Below are 23,764 nucleotides of genomic sequence, written 5' to 3' on the forward strand. Positions count from 1 at the left end.
TTCGGAGGACTAAATATACCATTAAAATTTCATATGGACTAAGCTTAAAAACTCATGATCTTGTAGGGACTAAAAACATATTTAACGCTTAAATTATTCAAAAAATATATATTGATATATATTTTATTATTTGAAAATATTAAATGAAATAATTACTTTAATCATTATTAGAAAGTTTTTCATAGTCACCAAATTTTGTTACAATATTTTGGAACACAACCTGATATATTTTAGTATGCAATCTAATATATTTTCATAAGTGATTAGACATATATTTTGGCACTCAATAATATATTTGTACTTAAAATTTATATTTTGTACTCAATATAATCTATTAGGTACTGAATTTGAGATATTTTTGTACTAGATCTAATATGTGAATTACTTGTTCCAAAAGTTTCTCACATATTAGTTGAGATTTTTCTCTATAAATAGGTAGATTACGTAGTTCATTCCACACACCGAAAAATATTGTGAAACTTCCAATCCTTTTCCTCTCTCTCTCTATCTCTCTCTCTCTCTCTCTCTCTCTCTCTCTCTCTCTCTCTCTCTATCTTGACTTGTGTTGACGAGTTTTTCCTCTTTTCATCTCTTTTATGTATGTCATGATCGCTATTTGCATTAATATTTATAGAAGAACAAAACTTAGATGAATTTTTTTATATGCTTTTCAAAGATCATTAAACTTAATTGCATGGTTTTTCTTATGATTATCAAATATCACCCAATTGAACTAATTTGAAATTGAACCAAAAGTTTTAAGGTCCTAGTTTGAGTCTTCAATTCGGTTCAAGCCAACATTATGTGGATAATACCGAATACTTTGATGCGTATTATCCACATAATGTTGACTTGAATCGATTTGAAGACTCAAGTTAGGACCTTGAAACTCTTGGATCAAGTGCAAATTAGGCTAATTGGATGATATTTGATAGTCATAAGAAAAAATCATGCAATTACGTTTAATGATCTACATTCCAATTTACTATGTGTAAATTAATTAATCAACTTTTTATAATTATTTTTAATTATAAAGTACATTGCCTAAATTATTGGCGATATATTTCACCATGTAGTTATTTTAAAAATTAAATGATATCCTTCTTCCAAAAAAGAATAAATGGTTTAATATCTAAGTTTTAAATTATCGTATTATGTTAAAAAAAAACGTAAAATATTTGGACATATTGATAACACCACAGTTTTAGGAGTATAATATTGGGAGAGGCCGAAGCTCCAATCACTAAAACTTTCTAATCTCGTCTTCTTTTTCTCTAAACCCCTAATTATGAAACACAATCCCTTCTTCCATCTCTCCACTGCCGTGCCCGGCTTTCGTCTCCCAACCACTGTCAATCTCGGCCTTCTTTGGACAAAAGAAGCTTATTTACTTCTTCAATTGTCTCTACCTGTCTATCTGAGCAAAATCTCCAAAGGAGTAGATAAAAAAAAAAAATCTAGAAAATGAAAAACATTTCCCAAGTTACCGATTAAAATGGAAACACATTCTTTATAAAAAAAACTGGAAGAAGGAAGGGCACTACCATGCCTGTCTGATATATTTTAAGGGATAAATTTGACCTATATTTTGAAGAAAGAAAATATTAAAAATTTAAACAAAAATTGGTCTTTTTTTTTTCGATAACTAATTTGATGTAGAAGAAGGGAGAAGAAAAGAAAAGCACAGGAAGCATCAACTGTGAATTTTCGGTGTGTAAAATGCACTTTGTGAGCTCTAAATATTTATAAAGAAAATTCACAACTAATAAGTGAGAAACTTGGGGAACAAGTAATACATTACATTGACATTAAATAATTCACATATTAGCTCTAGTAAAAAAATATCTCAATTGAGTACCAAAATATATTATATTATGTACCAAATTATATTTCAGATCAAGCAGTAAAATACGTTAGATTGCGTACTAAAATATTTCAGATTGTGTTCTAAAATATTCTAGATTGCTTTCAAAAATATTTTAGCATAACTTAAGGACTAAGAAAGCACCTTCTATTAATTATTTTATTTATCATTTCCAAATAATAAAATACATAAATATATATTTTTCATTTAGTGCATACTTGGTTCACTTAATTATGCACCTCCTTAGAGGTACACCCCTACTATTCAAACACTAATAAAGTGTGGGATCCGTCCGATGTGGGACTTCCACTTTTTTCAATTCACACTACACTATTTTTAGAGTCTTCTTTAACAATCCATTCTTCTTTTTGAAAATGTCAACTGCCTTGTGGTTTTGTTTTGAATTTTCTTAATCTCAATCTTCCCACGTTCCGTCTCTTAGAACAAAACCCTAGCTTGCTAGAACGTTCTTTTCCTTTGATCTATTTCATTTACCATATATATAAAGAAAGAAACAAACAACAGCGTATTCAGAAGAAACAAAGTTAAACAATAGACTATATAACAACTTTATGAAGGCTAACTTAAAAGATGAAAATGACATTATAATTTTTTCTGATTTGAGAGAAGGGAGGGTGTAAGTGTCATTTCAGGTCCGAGGAAGATAATATATGGGGTCATGAACAATGAAAACAAAGGGACCATATTAGATGAAAGTAGGTGAGACAAAGGCAATAATGTCAAAACCCGTAAAATTTTGACTAGAAAGAGTTGTTGCAAACTTTGATAAGAACATTTGATGGATTTTGATATTATTACCCTCGTCTAACCTACTTCCATGCAATATGGTCCCTTTGTCTTCGTTGTTCGTGCCCTTCTTCCTCGGACTGCATAATATGACTGTATCATTAAATTGAAATGCTACTTACACCCCTTTCCTTCTCTCTAAAATCAGAAAAAGTTATAATGACATTTTTCGTCCTTTTAAGTTAAACTCCATAAACTTGCTATATTTTCTTTATCTATGTGATAAATGAAATAGATCAAAGAAAAAGAACGTTCTGGCAAGCTAGGGTTTTGTCCTAAGAAATGGGGCGTGCGAAGATTGAGATTAAGAAGATTCAAAACAAAGTAAATTTTATTTTTATCTAATGAAAGATTTTATTTAAAGAATAAAATATATGAATGCACAAAATAAATAAATAAAAGAAATCATCTTCTTTTATATATATATTTTATTGACATAGATAGTATCATGGGCATAAGCCGTCGTTGTAAAATATATTTTCACTCATATTCATGTCATATTAATAACATTTAACTACTCATATAAGAGTCAAGTGGTGTTTTAAAATAGTAAGTTTTACTTCAATGTAAGTGTAAAAGTGTTTTACACTCAAGGTGCAAATCTTTTAAACCACTCTATACGGTACGAAGACCGCTCAAAACCGATGGGACAGAAGGAGTAGAAGAAAGGAAGAAGGGCTTTTCAACACATGTAGAAGAAGGGAGAAGAAATGAAAAGCACATAAAACATCAACTGTGAATTTTCGGTGTGTAAAATGCACTTTGTGAGCTCTAAATATTTATAGAGAAAGCACCTTCTATTAATTATGCACCTCCTTAGAGGTACACCCCCACTATATAAACACTAATAAAGTGTGGGATCCGTCCGATGCGGGACTTCCACTTTTTTCAATTCACACTACACTATTTTACAAGTAAGTTGCGATTCTGCTCTACAAATGAGTTTACATCACAAAAATCAAACAACTTTACAATTTCTAGGGATCCAAGAGAGAGAGAAAAAAATGAAGGGTAAATATATATACCTAGTGGAATCGGAGGAATACTAAAATAACTTTCCAGTGCTTGAGAAAATCATGAGTCTTCTTTAACAATCCATTCTTCTTTTTGAAAATGTCAACTGCCTTGTGGTTTTGTTTTGAATTTTCTTAATCTCAATTTTCTCACGTCCCGTCTCTTACCACTACATATATAAAGAAAAAAACAAACAAAACCGTATACAGAATAAACAAAGTTAAAAAATTGAATAATTAATTTACACATAGTAAATTGAATGTAGATCATTAAACATAATTGCATGATTTTTTCTTATGACTATCAAATATCATACAATCAGCCTAATTTGTACTTGATCAAAGAGTTTCAAGGTCCTGATTTGAGTCTTCAAATCGGTTCAAGTCAACATTATGTGGATAATTCACATCAAAGTATTCGTAGAAAAAATTACCATGAAAATGAAGTGTTTCTTAGTCGAATTTTAACTCACAATTGACACATTAATATAACTCCATTAAGAGACTCCTTGTGTCCCTCCCCCCCCCCCCCCCCCCCCCCCCCCCCCCCCACACACACACACACACACAATGTTGAACCAGGATATGATAACACCGTTGGGCCTTATAAGGGAGTCAACATCGATGTGATTCGACACATCGCAAAGAGAGAAAGCACACAAGTGAGAATGATTCCACATATTCATAGACAAATTGAAGACTTAAATATGAGTTTTATTAATTTATTTATTGTTCAACCTCCACTTTCTTATTCAATATTGAACTTTAACCAACACTTGATACATCAAAGCATTTTCTCCCTCAAATATGACGAAATTTAACCCGTGCTTGGCACGGGTGTCCATACTAGTAGAACCAAATATGTCTAGGAAAATATACGAGTATTTACTCATATTTATTATTTTTTGTGTTTTTTTGGTACTTTGTGGCTCATTTTAGAAACTATTGTTTAATCTATACCAAAAACAGTTTTTTAACTGATATGTCCAGTGAGAACGGATGAGTGGCAACGGTTGCGGATAATGCACTGGTGTGACGGTAATGGCTTCTGGTAGGGTGGTGTTGAGTCATCGCGGTGGAAAGAAAGATGTCTACAGACACGTTAACACTTCGACGCTCATGTCAGTAATGGAACTAAGAAAGAGTGCGTGGAAAGTGATTATAACCGTTTTTTAACTTATATGGCGCGTGTTGGTCATAACTGTCTGCGGGTTATGCGGCATGTGATTAGGGATGGAGGAGGACACGTGTAAGGTGATCCTCATGCGGGGGAGCGCTTTTGTGTGGTGACGTGCACGTAAACTGGTTTGCTGCTTTAGACACGGGGCCTTAAGGCAGTGTAAGCTATGCCACGTGTTATTGTGCGATGGTCATCTGATCGGTCCATAACACTAACACTACCAAAAATATATACTATTGCCTGATAAAATATAGAAGTGATTACTTTTTTAAAAAACATTGCCAGATACTTGATTGTATTTTTTAATTATGTTTAGGGATTTAATATCCCTTTTATATTATTGTTAGAAACCTAAGTGTCCATTTTAAACATAGAAAATTATTAAGTTGACTTTACAATACACACAAGAATTATAGATAAGTAATAATATTTTACACATTGTGTCCAAGTATTTTTGTCGATATATGTGGTCTAATATTATTTCTCAAAATATTTAAACAACGAATATGTATAAAAATAATCAATAACAATCCAAAAAAATAGTTTGACATTTCAATTACACATACTTTGTTATTAACTTTAATTTAAAATTAGAGGGTCCATATTCAATCGACAAAAATAGTTTGACATTTCAATTACACATACTTTGTTATTAACTTTAATTTAAAATTAGAGGGTCCATATTCAATATCTAAAGAAGAAGAAAAATCAAGAAATTCAAAATGATACTATTTTAAAATTAAATATAAAAAAACAAAACGCAGCAAAATCTGCTGGAAAAATCATAAGAAAATCCGCAGGGAAATCTACAGGAATACGTGGGGAATTTCCTAATGATTCATGTAAGAAAACGAAAAAGGAAAATGAAAACACTTCCGCAAGAAAAACCCCCAGCAAATTTTTTCGTTACCTGCGGATTGTCATGAGATAATGGCAACAGCAGGAAACTTGTCCTGAGCGGTGTGAAGGCAGCAAAGTCATCAGGATTTCCTGCGGATTTGTTTTCGTAGGAAAATCCGAAGGTATATCAAGAGTTCCTAGAAGTGCACGTTTCTAATCAAATACTTGCTATTCTTCCATTTGTTGTGTAAATTGCACGGATAAAAAATGGCCTGCACACTAACATAACTAAAAGATTCCTTAAAAAAAATAACTAAAAGATGAAGGCATTATTCCTGCAAGTATTAAAACACAATAAATAAATAAGTCAATCCTTGATGTTTATGTTGTTTTGTTGTTACTATATATTGGAACATATATGAAAATTGTGAGTTAAAAGACTGGACATAATTTCCACATTTGGTAAAAATAGTGTTGTGTGAAATTAAAAAATGGAAGTCCTATGTTGAATAGATCACACACATCAATAGTGTTTATGTGAACGGAGTAAGCATTAGCGAATATATATATATATATATATATATATATATATATATATATATATATATATATATATATATATTATTTAGAAATGTAAAATTAAATAATTAATTTAAACATTATTAGAAAGTGTTTTCGTAGTCCCCAAGTTTTGCTAAAATATTTTGGAACACAATTTGAAATATTTTGGTACGCAATCTGGAATATTTTAATATGCAATTTAATATATTTTGGTACTTGATTTGAATTTTATTTTAGTACATAATATAATATATTTTTATGCTAGATATTATATATATTGGTACTCAATTTGAGATATTTCTGTAGTAGATCTAATATGTGAATTACTTGTTGCCAAAGTTACTTATACATTACTTGTGAATTTTCTCTATAAATAAAAAGCTCACAAAATTCACTCCACACACCGAAAAATATTCTGAAACTTCGAACATTTTCTTCTCTCTCTTTGTGGCCTTTGTTGACAAACCTTTTATTCTATTATATATGTGTAATTCAGTTTTGGCGCCTAATTTGGTGGATTAGGCTTTCCACCACACGGTTCAAAGATTAGAAACAAAGGAAAAGGATAATGGTTCAAAGATCTGAAATCACAAAATAAGGAAGTAAGTTCCTCACTATTAATCTCCATTCACTATTCCCTGAAACGATGCTTATGATTTTTTGGTTGATAAGAAATTTCACGATTCCATTTTATTTTTTATTTTCTTACTCTCTCTTTTATGAATTTTCTACTAAAAAAAAATTGTATGATTATCATAGAAATAAAAAATTTATTTCTATTACTGCAAAAATATATTCTAACTTGAACTTGAGTCCATCTTTAACAAAAAAAAAAAAAACATGAAATTGAGTCACTTGTAAAACAAAAAAAAAAAAGACTTTGCCTCTATTGTAGGATTCTTGTGGTTTAGGAGTCAATTTTCAACAATTAATCATTACCAAGAACATAATCATTTGTATTAACAACTTGTTATTTCATAATGTAAAATAACCTACAAATTATATATTTTTTAGTTTAGTTTTAATTAGATTTTATTTTATTTTATATTAGTATTATTTTCTTTTTAGGATAGTTTACTACAAATTGCATTTTATTTTATTTCAGGAATGAATATTGGATGGATTGAGTTTTGGAGCAAAAGAAAGGGACTTGGAGCCGATTAGATGCAAGAATATGAAGATTGAGAGACAAAAATATGTCGCAAGTCAGAAGCTTGGCACGGCCCGTGCTAGCCTTGGCACGGCCGTGCCACCCTCCAAAGTCACTTTTGCTGCTTTTGCTTAGATATTAAGCTACTCTATTTTTAGCCCAAATGTAATAGCTTAGATTTTAAGTCGATCGAATGCTATAAATAGAGTAGCCATCCATCACAAATATTTATCTTTACTTGGAATACAATAAGTGACAATTGCTTTTCTAATTAAAGTTCTTTTCTTTTCCTTTATTTTCTTGTCTTTTACTTTCATGCTTTCTCTCTTCTCCCCCATGTCTACGATGAACATGAGTGAGTAGACTTCTCCTTGTCTTGGGATTGTTGGATAAGTCCAAATGACATAATCCTAATCAAACCAAGCTCTAAGCCTTAATCTTATGTAACCCTAATTTCTTATCTGAATTCACCGTTTTAACATGGATCAACCATTATCAAACTGTGGAAACGAAAGTGGAGGGTTTGATAATTGTTTATCCATTATTCCAAATATCAATTCAGAAAACGAAAGTGAAAGTGGAGCTTTGATATTCGAACAAGTGAATTCAGACAAGGATTGCAAAGTCAGCGAAATAGGCTTTGCAATCTTTGAGACATATAGTTTCGATCTTCAAGGGAACTAATAACAATCAAGTCAGCGAAATAGGCTTGGTTGTTACAGGAACCAAAATCTAATAGTAATCAAGTCAGCGAAATAGACTTGATTGCTAGAGGAACATAAGAGAAACTGTCTTGAGAAATTAGGTCTAACATAACATTATAAGCTTATAGTTTTGGTTTGAGAAGGACTTGTTATTTGGATAAAACCAACGATCCCAAGGCTCTTTTTATTATTATCTTTCAAACGCTTGAAAACCCCCAACTTACAATTCTCTTCTCTCTTCTAATCATCTCTAAAGGTTAATTAAATTGAACTACTCCCTGACGGAACGATACTCTTTTATACTACTTCGGTAAGACCGTGCACTTGCGATTTTATCTCATCATCAGCATCACAGGAACAGACAGTTCATAAGCTTTTTTGAGCAAACCATTTCTTCTCTTTGAGAAAGTTGCTTGCTGGTTTATTTTGTTCTCTATTCTCTTCAATTCAACTCTTCCTCTTCCCATTTTTTCACTCTTTCTCTTTTTCTGTATCTCGAAGAAATAAACTCCAATTTTATTATTTACATTAGTTCTTAATTAAGAGTGATTAAGAATTCTTCAAGGCTCTCAGTTTAAGAACTCTAATGAAGAGCCTTGAAGTTTTGTTTGAAAATATGTTATAGGTGAGTGTACACCAGATGGTTTACTGCTAATAGCCTTGTCTTTTATTGATTAAGTGAATATATAACACATTGCAATGTATGTTAATATATTTCCTCTATTTTTCCTTGGCACTGGCCTTCGTGTTGAAGCGGCGATGCAAACATCCGTCGGTTCAACCAGGTACCGCTTCTTTTTAACTTGATTATTTTTTATTTTGGTTATTTATATATTATATTAAGTACAAAAATATATTATGGTGTTGAGACCACTCAAATATGATGTTACCACCATTCTAACATCTGACTTCTCCATGAATTGAAGAAGAATATATGTTTAAGATCATTCTTATTATACCGAAAAGGGACTATGATCTTAAAATATTCTTTATTCTAAAAGGACATAAATAATTGAAGGGACTATGCTCTTAAGACCATTCTTGATTCCGAAGGGATAATATATCGACAAGGGACTATATGGTCTTAAGAACACTCTTAATTCAGAAGCGACAAAAAGGAGTAGAAAAAGGAGAAGGACTTGCCAACACAAGTCGAATGAGGGAGAAGAGAGGAAAGACATAGGGAGAAGACTCGTTCGCTTAAGCGAAGTGCCTTTTTACAGCATTTCTTATTTTGCGTTCTTGTGTCCTTTTCACACGTTTCCAAGTTAATCCAAAACTTGTGGGATAATTCCAAGGCTCAAAACTAAAAGTAATATGAGTGCAATTAAGGTGTTTAAGAGTATTTAACCCATGTTGTGAGTTGACCCTTGTGGTAGGAATGGAGGTTGATTATAGTACTGTTGATGTTGAGTGAGTCAGATATAATACAATTTGATGTTGTTAGTAATGAGATATATTTGTATATGCATTATGTGGATTATATAAGATGTTTAAGTAGATATTGATTATCATTTGATATTGTTATATCTTGAGACGTTTATGTGCTGCCTATGTTGCCGTTGTTGAGTTTAGTGAATATGGAGATGATTAATTGTGTATTTTCTGGAATCGTTGGATCAATTATGATGGATTATTGTTGACTGTGATGTATATTTATATTTAAATAAATTATACATGTTGCTGAATTATTTTCAAAGGTTGAAGTATTATTAATTGGATTGTCGAGATGAAGTCATATTTACATATATGCATTGATGAGTAGTGGTTGTTGTTGATGTTGTTGAGTTGTATGTAGATATACACAAGTGGAGTCAGTTGCATTAAAGGGTGGTGAGTCATATAAGTACATATGCATTTGTCGTTGAGTTGTATGTAGATATACACAAGTGGAGTCAGTTGCATAAGCATAAAAACGATGAGGACTTCGGTCCTGGAACGCTTTGTCGTTCAAAACGATGGAACACTATGTTGTTCAAAACGATGTTAACGATGAGGACTCATGTCCTGATAAAAGAATGCTTTAACCATTCTATAACGATGAGGGCTTCGGCTCTGATATGGTACCACATGCATAGTCGCATTTGTTGAGGAGTCTTAGTGGAGTTGTCGTGTCTTGCATGAGTCTTAGTGGTGGTGTCGAGTTGTTGCATGAGTCGTTGTTGTTGGTTGTAATTATCATTTGGTTGATGTTGTTAATGATGATATACTTATATATTGATGAATTATTATTATGACAGGGTATTAAATTTAATTGATGAATTAGATATCTATTATTGATGATATTGTTGATTATGAAATATATACATATATTGGATAATTGTAGTTGCCGTTGTTCTTGAGAGATTTGTTGTTGTTGTTGTTGTTGATTAAGTTGTTGTCGTCGTTGATGATTGAATTAGCAAGTGTTACTAAAGTTAAAGAAGTAAGAACATTATTGTTGAATATATGTAGTTGTTTATATTGTTATGATGTGATGATTATGTTGTGTCATTTATATTATTATGAGAAGATGTTTATGATATTGATTACGATGTTATGATGACTGTTTATGGTGTTGAATATGAGGTTGTTATGATGTTACATGATGATGATTATGTATGTTGTGATGATGATTACGAATGTTGTGATGATGATTATGTGATGTTATTTATGAGTTGTTAAATGTACTTGATGATGGTTATGTTAAGTTGATAAGTTGTCTTTTATTCATGAATTGCTAATGGAATGTTTGATGAATAATTATTATTATGAAATGATGATGTTACGTATAGTTGCTAAGTTGTCCTCTATTCATGAGTTGTTAATAAGGTGTTTGGTGGAGAATGTTAATATGAAGTTAAATGATGCTGTTATGATGATTGTTTATGATATCGGGTTATGACTGTTGATATGATATGTACATGATATGGTTTAGGAGTCGTTAAAAGAATTATTATTACTAATTGATGGAGTTTAAGTTGTTAGATGCATTTGATGAATTATATATTATTATTATTGATTGTGAATCTCACCCCTTCTGCTTGAAAATGTTGATCTTCGTATGAGTAACTTGCAGGTGATCGAGAGTAGGTTGCTGTGTTTTTGCTGTCGTGAGTGGCTATCCCTCACTGAGTCGTTTAGGTGCTCTGATACGTAACGGTGTAACGCCCACTTTCGTTTAATCGTTATTTAATTGAGTTTAGGCAATTATATTATAATTATATAGTATATGCGTGATTTTGTTATGTTTTGGTGATCCACGATGAATTTAGTGATTTGATTGATGACGTGATAAGTTATGAGTTTTGGAGGATTTGATTATGATATGAGATTTATTTTATTGTTAAATAGAATAAAGATTTGAAAATAATATAAAATATTTAGTTGAGGGCTGTTTTGATATTTTAGATAGTTTTGGGGGAGAAAGTGAGATAAGATAAGTAATTAAGAGGAGATATAAAAAGGCTAGACCTAGTTTTAGAAAACATTTTGTTGTACGTACGTTTTTGGAGAAAAGGGAGAAAAAGTCAAGTCTAGAGGAACCAAGGTAGAGTGCTGCGATTTTCTTCATACAAGGTAAGGGTGAGACTAATAATTCAATAATGTTATTTACTGTAATTCTGATGATTAGTTGACAAAATTAGGATTGATTTAGAGAAGTTTTGGAATTAGGTCAAAACCCTAAAAATTGATGATCAAACGGTAAAACTTGTTAGATTGATGAAAGAACCGTCCTTTAACCTTAGAATATGTTTAGGATGAATTCTGGAATCAAAACCACGCCTTGAACCATGTTGTGTGATGAATTTTTGAGAAAAACCCTAGTCTGCCCGTGCTTCCGTTCATCGCTCGCCACGGCGAGTGATGATCCTCGCCTCGCGAGCTTAGGCAGAGTGCATGTCATATTTCGTGTTTCGACCTTTTTAGTTGAATCTTGTATGCCTTTGAGTACCTGAACATACCTAGTATCGATTAGGAATGAATGTAGGATCAGAGGGAACCCAGAACAACCTTAGTTTGGGAGTTGAGTGGTACTCCCCATGGCGAGTAAGTACTCTCGCCTCGCGAGTACAACCAGGATGAACTTGTTTATGTGTTTATGCGATCTGTGTTGCACTTGTTGATCAAGAGTGAACCCTTAACTGGTAATGAGACCTAGTGATGTCGTTTAATGCAGATTGTAGAGTTGTTTAAGTTATATTAATATCAATCGAATATGAACTATTGTATTGTATATTCATGCAAGATAAGAAAATGTGATAATGATACAAATTATGTGCTTTGATATAATGATATCATCTTGTTATGTGACCTGTTTATGCTGCTTCCGTTATTTAACTAAGTGCATAATCATATGATGAAGTTTAGCTCCAAATTATTGGATGCATGTTGATAAGTTGATTACGATGTTTTGTTCATATGTGTCCATGCATAGCATATCATTGAGCTTAGTCCTCACCACGAATATTAGGAGCTTTGTCCTCCGCACGTTTTATAGGAGCTTTGTCCTCCGCACGATTAAAGTATATTAATACTTATGATGACGATTGGTACCACATGCATATAAGGAGTCTAGGAGCATTGTCACATTGTCATGTTCATAATGCTATGTTGTTGATGACGATTGAATAATTGAATACGTGATACTTGTTTATTGAATATGTGAATACGTGATACTTGTTATTTGAATATGCAAAGTTATCCAAGAATGATTATGATGTTAATGTTAATTATGATTCGAATTACTTTGATTAGCATTATTTTGTTATGAAATCTCACCCCTTCTGCTTGAAAATGTTGCCCTTCGTATGGGTAACTTGCAGGTGATCGTGCTTAGTGTGCAGTTTGCTTTCGTGAGTTGGCCTTGCCTTCACTGTGTCGTCTAGGTCGCTCTGATACGTAATGGGATGGGGTTATATGTTATAACATGCTTCATTCTTTTACGTGAACTGCTATGACAATTTCTGTTTTGTTTAACTCTTTTAAGATCTTTATTTGGGGCCTGCGTGCCAAACTGATTTATGGTTTATGAACTAATATTCCGCTGCTATGTCAAGATATTATGTGGAAGTTAAATTATTATTTAACTGTTTTTGGATTACGTTTTTATGTGATATCCCGTTTATGGTTTTTACTCTGATAAATGTTTAAGAAATTTGTATATTGGGAAAACGGGGTGTTACAAACGGGATGGGAACTTTGTTGCATGCTTTTCTATTCCTTACGTATTGTTTATAAATTTACATAATTAAGTTGTTAATTAGATTTTTATGAGATGTTTTGATGAGGCCTTCGTGCCAAGACTTTTGATGTTTATGAATTTAATCCGCTGCAAAGTTTGAATTAATATGTTGAAGGATAAATTAGTTAATTAACTTATTTATGATTTTATGAAGTGTAGCATTCCGTTTACATGTTGAATACTCTGATTAATTAAATGAAATTTTTAAGTCGGGAAAACGGGGTGTTACACTAAGTCTTGGGATCTCCAGTCATGTAGGTCGGGTTCCCATCACTTAGTGATCTATAAGCATTAGTGCCATCCTATTGGATGTGTATATGACTTCCTTTCTAGTAATTCCTTTCGTCAAAGGATTGACGAATTCTTTCATCAGTACATACATGATATACTTTAACCGTTCATTTTGAGAGTAGCTAGCTCTCTAATCCTATGTGTTCGTTCCTTAATAATCGTCTCTTGCCATTGTAATAACGATTCTCAATTTTGTAATATGCTGCAGCAATAAATTAACACTTCTGGAAACAGTTTTACCCATTAAGGGTTTTCAACTAACAAGCATCTTCTCAACTTGCTTCTTCACTAGTTTTCTCTAGTGTTCTCGTCTCAGATTCATTCCATAGTGGACTGAGTCAATATCATTTGTTTCAACAAATTACTCCTCTAGTTATGCTCAATGGGCAGTCACTAGTCGCTTTAAGACTCATCTGAAGGATGTTCAATTTTGTATATTGTATCACTCATGTAAAATATGATACTTCTCATTTGTATCTTGTAACATACAAGTATAATAGGATACTTCTCATAATGTAATCCTAGAGTCATAATCTTCTTAAGGCACCTCATGACTCTTTCAATAGTATGTCAATGCTTCTTATCCGTCTACTAATAAACTTGAACAAAAAATCTCACGACTTGGCCAACGTCGAGTCTAATACATTCAATGGCGTACCATCTCAAGTGTTCTTGATAGGTTTTACACTTGCAAGTTTATAGTCAAATAATTACATTTCCTTAAGATATTCTCAACTTTGTGAGATTCATCAGAAAAGTTCTCTTTTCTGATCTAGTAATCTTGAAACCAAGAATTACTTCAACTTTGTCTAGGTCTTTCTTATCAATGTTGTTGATAAACAATGATTTCACATAATTCATAACATGAATTTTTAAACCAAATATGAGCAAGTTGTCTTCATAGAGACGTGATCGTGCAAATATTATTTGTCACTTTCATTCACTTTATACTCATTTGATAGCATTAGAATGTCAAATTTTTCATGTCATTCCTTAAGAGTTTATTTTAGACCTCACAAAGAATTATCTAACTTACAGAACTTGTTTTCTAGTCCATGAATCACAAAACCTTCAGGTTGTTTAATATAGACTTCTTCTTCTAGTTCACCATAAAGAAGGCAACTTTCACATCCATTTGGAGTACTATCGAGTTATGAACGGCGGCTAAAGTGACTAGTACTCTTATGGATATGATTATAGTGACTGGTGAATAAGTGTCGAAGAAGACTATATTTTTCTCTGTCTAAAATCTTTGACTACAAGGAGAGCCTTGTATTCATCAACCGTACCATCAGGTTTTAGTTCTTTTTCCTAAAATCCAAATACAACCGATTAGTTTGCAACCATGAGGCAAGTCAACAAAGTGTCATGTTTTGTTAAACTTTAGAGAATCCATTTCATCGTTTATTGTTTCTTGCCATAATTCAGCATCCATTAAGGATATAGCTTTTTAAGGCTTAATGAATCTTCTTCCAATATATAAACCATAAGATTAATACTCTTTAACAATTCTTGCTTTCTTACCTCTTCGAGGTTCTATAACATCTCGTAATATGTTTTCATAACTATTTTTGATTAATGAAATATGATCAAAAATAGTGCCCCACTAATTCTTAATATACAAGGGGAATTTAGTTTACCCCCACTAGTGCCCCCATTATTCTTTAATTTATAGGGGTACTTACTTCATAGAAATCAGCATCTTTTAATTCTATGATCACTTTAATATTTAGGTCATAAAACCTATATGCTTCGTTATTGATAACATACCCAATGAATACACATTCATAGGCTTACTAGTGAGTTCAACTCTCTTAGGGTCCAGAATCCAAATATAGTCCAAACAAACCCAAGTTAAAAAATAAGACAAGTTGAGTTGTCTTTTTCTTCAAAACTTCTTGATTAGAATTTTTGTTCTTAGACTTGGGTACTCTATCCAACATAAATTTCAATTTATAGAAATTGAACATATCAAGCGCATCAATTTTATTTTCCAAAATTCACAGTCATCGATGATTATGATAAAAGATTATTTTATCATTTTTAATTTATGTGCCATCAAGTATGCACATTCAAATTCTCTAAACACCTTGTAACCAAAAAAAAAATTCTCTAAACACCTGTTTATATGAACATTTGGTTCATATATCTTGACTGTAAAAAATAAAATTGTCTAATCATATAACTTTGGAATTAAGTCCAAGTTATTCAAGTTTAAAATTAAACGTTTGATCGTGATCAATTTTGATATGTCAAATATTAAAATCACACAACTAATAAAATAGAAGGATGAATTAATTTTGAACAATCTTTTCCAAAAAAAAACATTGTATACAAGTCACTCGACATGTATTTATAGGATCAAAATCCTAACATAATTGAATACTCAAGTTCATATATGTCCCAAAAAATGGTACTGGAGCTCAAATTCACAAAGATATACGTGTGCATTAATTTACCAAAAGAAACTAGTCCATGTGCTTGAACGGAAGTTGGTACATGCACAAGATCTATCTCCTGTGGTAAACTCATCCTTAAAATTTAAAACCATCATTTACGGTTGTCATCGTTCAAGGGTCATATTGTACAAAATTTTACAATACTTGACAACCAATTTTTATCCGTCTCCGATCAGCTGCTTTCAGTAGTTACGACAAATATCTGTTTTTGTCAATTGTCAAGAATCAAGTGAAAAATTAAGGACGATGCATCAACACTTGTCGGTTCTATTCTCTTAATCATTAAAGTTATTTATTCACGGTGCGGTTCTCATTTTGAAAGTAAATTTCAAACAAATTCCGAGTCACATATGTGAATTTCTTAGTGTTGTTGTTATAACAACAAAACTTCATTGTTACAGTCGAAAGATGTATTTATATAGCTTGATTTATCCTTCTTGTATTTAGGGACTGTAACGCCCACTTTCGTTAATTGTTTATTTAATCGAGTTTAGGCGATTATATTATATTTATATAATATATGCATGATTATGATATGATTTGAATGATTCACGTTTATATTGATGGTTTAGTTGGTATTGTGATAAGGTATGAGTTTTGGAAGATTTGATAAGATTAAGGGATTTATTTTATTGTTAAATAAAATAAAGATTTGAAAATAATATAAAATATTTAGTTGAGGGCTGTTTTGATATTTTAGATAGTTTTGGGGGAGAAAGTGAGATAAGATAAGTAATTAAGAGGAGATATAAAAGGGTTAGACCTAGCTTTAGAAAAACATTGTTGTACGTACGTTTTTGGAGAAAAAGGGAGAAAAAGCCAAGAGAAGAGAAACCAAGAGGGAGAGCTGCGATTTCTGCAAATTAAGGTAAGGGTGAGACTAATAACTCAGTATTGTTAATTGAATGTAATTCTGATGATTAGTTAGCAAGAATTAGGATTGAATCGGAGAAAACGAAAACTAGGTCAAATCCCTAAAATTGATGATTAAACGGTAGGAATTGATTAAATTGTTGTAGAAAGTGTTTCTGGACCTTAGATAATGTTTAGGACAAACTTTGGAATCAATAGCAAGCATAGAACCCTGTGAATCGTCGAGTTTTTGAGAAAATAGGAAGCCTGGCTGTAGCGACATTCATCGCTCGCCTCGCGACCCCTTTTTCCTCGCCTCGCGAGTTGTGTAACACAGCTCGCCATAGCGAGCAACCTTACTCGCCATAGCGAGCTAAGGCAGAGAGCATGTTAGATTTTGTGTTTTCGACTTTTTAGTTGGACCTTGAGTGCCTATGAGTGCCTGAACACACCTAGTAATGATTAGGGACGAATGTAGGACAGGATTGGACCTAGAACAACTTTAGTTTGGGAATTGTTTGGGACTCGCCATGGCGAATAAGAACCCTCGCCTCGCGAGCACTTCTAGGTTGGTGTGTAAGGAGTGTTTGTGCGATCTGTGTCGCACGTTCGGATCAAGAGTGAACCCCCTTATGATAATGAGACCTAATGATGATGCTTAATGCAGACTGTAAAGCTGTTTAAGACATATTGATATTAATTGAGCATGATTAAAGTATTGTACAATTATGTAAGATATGTAAGTTTATTTATGATGCAATTGATTTGCTATTGATATAATGATATCATTCTGTTATGTGACTTGACTATGCTGTTGCCGTTATTTAACTAAGTGCATAATGTCTATATATGATGAAATGATGACGTTTAGCTCCAAATTATTGGATGCATGTTGATATGTTGATTACGGTGATTTGTTCATAAGAGTCCATGCATTAGCATTCATTGAGCTTGGTCCTCACCACGATTTATTAGGAGCTTTGTCCTCCGCACGATTTATTAGGAGCTTTGTCCTCCGCACGTTTAAAGTATATTAATACTTATGATGACGATTGGTACCACATGCATATAAGGAGTCTAAGAGCATTGTCACATTGTCATGTCCATAATGCTATGTTACTTAAGATCGATTATGATGTTAATGTTAATTATGATTCGAATTACTTTGATTAACATTATTTTGTTATGAAATCTCACCCCTTCTGCTTGAAAATGTTGCCCTTCGTATAGGTAACTTGCAGGTGATCGTGCTTAGTGTGCAGTTTCCGTCGTGAGTGGCCTTGCCTTCACTGTGTCGTCTAGGTCGCTCTGATACGTAACGGGATGGGGCTATATGTTATGCATGCTTCGTTCTATTACGTGAATACTATGCTTTCTGTTATTGAACTAACTCTTTTGAGACTATCTTGATGGGGCCTGCGTGCCAAAACGTTTTTATGGTTTTGATATAATTTCCGCTGCAATGTTTACGACTTTTGGTTAAATTATTATTTAACTATTTCGGATCATGTTATATGTGATATCCCGTTGTTTATGATGCTTACTCTGATAAATGATTTACGAAATTTTTATATTGGGAAAACGGGGTGTTACATGGACAGCTGAACCTAAATAAGTAACTTCTTCGATAGACATAACATAAAAAAACGTCTTAAAATTGTTGTTTTTGGATTTCCAAACTGTTGTATTTGCATTTCCAAGTTCTATTATCTACCGAAGTTGTTACTATGTTGAGTCACGACCAGGTCGCTCTCTTTAAGACGTTTCGTGGCACTACTCAAAATTGTGCAAGGCAGACTATCAACCACGCCGCCTCCAGGATAAAACAAGCCCAGCTGCAACTGTGCGGTTAACTACTGCACTGTAGAAAACCGTTCGAGAATTACACCTTCAATATGGTACTAAGACAACTTTTTTAATACTGAAACCAATATGGTACTATGACCACTCAAATATGGTGTTACGACCATTCTAACATCTGACTTCTCCATGAATTGAAGAAGAATATATATGTTTAAGATCATTCTTATTATACCGAAAAGGGACTATGATCTTAAAATATTATTTATTCTAAAAGGACATAAATAATTGAATGACTATGCTCTTAAGACCATTCTTGATTCCGAAGGGACAATATATCGACAAGGGACTATATGGTCTGAAGAACACCTTAATTCCGAAGCGACGGAAAGGAGTAGAAAAAGGAGAAGGATTTGTCAAGACAAGTCGAATGAGGGAGAAGAGAGGACAAACATATGAAGCATCAACTGTGAATTTGTGTATGTGGAATGCACTGTGTGAGCTCTCTATTTATGGAGAAAGTTCACAACTAATAAGTGAGAAACTTTGGGAGATTATCATATTAGATCTAGTACAAAAATATCTCAAATTGAGTCTCAAAATATATCATATTGAGTATAAAAATATATTATTCAGTACAGAAATATATCATGTACTAAAATATATTAGATTGCCTTCCCAAATATTTCAGATTATAATCCAAAATATTCTAGATTGCGTTCCAAATTATTTTAGCAAAACTTGGGGACTAAGAAAGCACTTTCTAATAATGATTAAATTAATTATTTAATTTATCATTTCCAAATAATAAAATATATATCAATATATATTTTTTCTCTAGTGCTTACTTCGTTCAAATAACTATGTACCTCTTAGAGGTACACCCCCACTATATAAACACTACTAATGTTGTTCCATCCGATGTGGGACTTCCACTTTTTGAACTTCCACTTTTTTCAATTCACACAACACTAGTTCTACCCAACATGGGAGTTTTTGTTTAGTCTTTTTAACTCAATTTCCACACATGTTCCAACAATTCCATCAAATATAGATCTAGTTTTTCCCAATCTTGAACAATTCTTTATAGGATCCAAGCAAATTAGCGCAACTTTTCCGTCTTCAATATCCAACCTCACTGGATTGCAAGAGTTTGATATAGCTTATAATAATAATGGACCAATACCTCTTACTTTGGGTCGATTAAATAAACTTGAGTGGTCGATTAAATAAACTTGAGTGGTTGAATATTGGAGGTAATTATCTTGAGAGTGGAGGATCTCATGATTAGGATTTCCTTTCATCATTAACGAATTGTACCCAATTGTCAAAGATCTATCTTTTTGGCAATAATTTCGGTGGTGTGTTGCCGAATTTTATAGGAAACTTTTCAACTAAAAACAATCGCACAACTAATTGGTTTAGTTGCCTTAACCATTACTTATAATTTACTTGAGGGAACAATTCCAGATTTAACTGGAAAGCTTAAGAATCTAGGATAATTGGCCTATTAGCATGTTTAGAAGCATAATTTGTACTAACATTTTTAAATATAACATTTGACATATTTATAAAAAGGTTAATAAACATATATTTTTTAAAAGGCTAATAGGTAAATAAAATTTGGTAAAGCATATGGATCCATTTTTACCTCACATTATATATATATTATATTTCTTGTATATCCAAATTTTTTTTAGAGCTAACAAATCCATTTTGTAGAGGCTAATACGCGTGTATTATATAATGTAATATATATAATTACACATATATGGGTCTACCTGATAGGCCTAGTAGGTTTTTCTATAAGCATTAACATGATCCATTTAAATTAATAAGCTTTTTAAAAAATTATAGGGTTAAATATATTTTATTCATGTTTAGTCAAAAAAAAAATTATTCAGTTTTATTCTCTTTTATATATAGGGACTATTTTGGATAACTAAAAGTAACTATTTTAAAAAAGACTAAAATTATCCAAGACTAAAATTATCATTAAAGTTTTATAGAGACTAAAATTAAAAACTTCTGAATTTTTAGATACTAAACATATTTTGAAGCTTAATCAAAATTTTAAATTGTACATTTTGAAACGTGTTTAGTGGAATGAGGCTTGACTAGCAATTTCTGTATCTCTGATCTTACCTGAATTCACTTTTTCTCTTTTTCTCTTTTTTCTCTTTTTCTCTTCGACGGTCGATATGATGTTCTCTTTATATATCTAATCAAGTCTCAAAGCTACACACATTCAAAGTTACACATACAGTGTGCACTAAACGGTATTCTTTACTTACCGTTTCCCATAATAATACGATATTCTCCAATAGCAAAATGAATTTTTTTATGATGTTTCTTCTCTGCTTTGCCAGCCAACTGTTGGCGTATTTCATGCCAATGTCAACAATTGCACTTTCTTTGAATTCAAAGACTGATAAGCTAGCTTTGCTTGCTTTGAAGGAAAAGCTTACAAATGGTGTATCAGATTATTTGCCATCATGGAATGAGTCTCTACATTTCTGTGAATGGGAAGGGATTACATGTGGTCGTCGTCACATGAGAGTCTCTGCCTTGCATTTGGAAAATCAAACATTTGGTGGCACTCTTGGATCATCCTTGGGAAATCTAACATTTCTTCGAATGCTCAACCTTTCAAATGTCAACTTGCATGGTGAAATTCCAACACAAGTTGGTCTTTTGAAAGGATTGCGAGTTCTTGACTTAGGAAACAACAATCTTCAAGGAGAGATTCCCATAGAGCTCACTAACTGCACAAATATCAAGGTAATTAGGTTAGCTTTGAATAAACTCATTGGAAGAGTTCCTGCATACTTTGGATCAATGATGCAACTTACTGAGTTGTCTCTTGGTCACAATAATCTAGTTGGTACTATTCCATCTTCCCTAGGAAATCTTTCATCACTCGAAAAGCTTTCATTTCTACAAAATCACTTGGAAGGAAGCATACCATATTCTTTGGGCAGGTTGTCAGTTTTGACATGGCTGTCTCTAAGTTTAAATAATTTGTCAGGTGAAATCCCTCATTCTCTCTACAACCTATCAAATATTCAAATTTTTTCTATTTCAGGAAACAATTTATTTGGTAGTATTCCATCAAATATAGATCTAGTTTTTCCCAATCTTGAACAATTCTTTATAGGATCTAACCAAATTAGCGCAACTTTTCCGTCTTCAATATCCAACCTCACTCGATTGCAAGTGTTTGATATAGCTTATAATAATATTAATGGAGCACTACCTCTTACTTTGGGTCGATTAAATAAACTTGAGTTTTTTAATATTGGAGGTAATTATCATGGGAGTGGAGGATCTCATGATTTGGATTTCCTTTCATCCTTAACGAATTGTACCCAATTGTCAAAGATCTATCTTTTTGGCAATAATTTCGGTGGTGTGTTGCCGAATTTTATAGGAAACTTTTCAACTAATCTTCATTTTCTTCACATGGAGTCTAATAAAATATATGGAGTGATCCCGAAAACAATTGGACAACTAATTGGTTTAGTTGCCTTAGATTTTGATAACAATTTCCTTGAGGGAACAATTCCAGATTCAATTGGAAAGCTTAAGAATCTAGGAGGAATGGCCTTGGCTGGTAACAAATTCACCGGTAACATTCCATTAGTCATTGGCAATCTTACTTTGTTGTATCTAATAGATCTATCTAACAATAAATTGGAAGGAAGCATTCCATTTACCATAAGAAATTGCACCAAATTGCAGGAATTACATTTTTATAGTAACAAATTGAGTGGTGATATACTCAATCAAACATTTGGCTATCTAGATGCTTTACTATATCTTGACTTGTCCAACAACTTCTTGACCGGCCCCATTCCTTCAGAGTTTGGTAACTTGAAGCAACTTTCTCAATTGAATCTAAGCTTGAATAAGTTGTCTGGTGAAATTCCTAAGGATTTAGCTTCTTGCATAGCATTGACAGAACTTTGGTTGGGAGGAAACTTCTTCCATGGAGCTATACCTTTGTTCTTTGGTTCCTCTTTAAGGTCCCTCAAGAAATTAAACCTTTCTGAAAATAATTTCTCAGGCATTATCCCCTCTGAACTAGAAAATCTAACATATTTGAATAGTTTAGACTTGTCTTTTAACAATCTCTATGGCGAGGTTCCAAAAGGAGGTGTATTTAGCAATGTTTCAGCAATTTTACTAACCGGAAACAAGAACCTTTGTGGAGGAATATCTCCATTGAAGCTTCCTCCATGTTTTAAGGTGCCCTCAAAGAAACATAAAAACCCTTTCAAAAGGAAACTTATCATTGGCAGTGTAGTTGGTGGCGTTTTAATCTCTTTCGCAGTTTTGATTATTCTTTATTTTCTCGCGAGAAAGTCCAAAAGGCTACCTACTTTACCATCTTTGAAAAATGGGAACTTCAGGGTTACTTATGGTGAGATACATGAGGCCACCAATGGGTTTTCTTCATCCAATTTGGTAGGGACAGGAAGCTTTGCCTCCGTTTACAAAGGATCTCTCCTTTACTTTGAAAGACCTATTGTTGTAAAGGTGTTGAATCTTCAAGCACGTGGAGCTACAAAGAGTTTCACAGCTGAATGCAAAGCTTTGGGAAAGATGAAGCACCGAAATCTTGTCAAGATTCTTACATGTTGTTCAAGCGTAGATTATAAGGGTGACGAGTTCAAGGCTATTGTTTTTGAGTTCATGCCTAAGGGGAGTCTAGAAAAGCTTCTGCACGATAACGAAGAGTCTGGAATTCATAATCTCAGCCTCACACAAAGGGTTGACATTGCTCTTGATGTAGCTCATGCATTGGATTATCTTCACAATGGTACTGAGAATGTTGTAGTTCACTGTGATGTGAAACCAAACAATGTTCTTCTTGATGATGACATGGTAGCCCACTTGGGAGACTTTGGATTGGCAAGGTTAATTCATGGAGCCACAGCATATTCAAGTGTAGATCAAGTTAATTCGTCCACAATTAAGGGAACTATAGGATATGTTCCTCCTGGTAAGTTCTTTCAC

The 23,764-nt window shown here is 32.7% G+C and overlaps 1 protein-coding gene across 1 annotated transcript in view; it reads left to right on the forward strand.

Moving 5' to 3' along the window:
* The window catches only part of LOC25487144 (probable LRR receptor-like serine/threonine-protein kinase At3g47570), a 35,014-nt gene that overhangs the window by 10,654 nt on the left and 596 nt on the right, over positions 1 to 23,764 (forward strand). The window contains exon 3 of the mRNA XM_024776713.2: positions 21,527 to 23,750. Coding sequence (XP_024632481.2) covers positions 21,527 to 23,750 — 2,224 coding nt within the window. The remainder of the gene's footprint in view (positions 1 to 21,526; positions 23,751 to 23,764) is intronic.

This window comes from Medicago truncatula, chromosome 2 (genome assembly GCF_003473485.1).
Source record: "Medicago truncatula cultivar Jemalong A17 chromosome 2, MtrunA17r5.0-ANR, whole genome shotgun sequence".
NCBI classification, from domain to species: Eukaryota; Viridiplantae; Streptophyta; class Magnoliopsida; order Fabales; family Fabaceae; genus Medicago; species Medicago truncatula.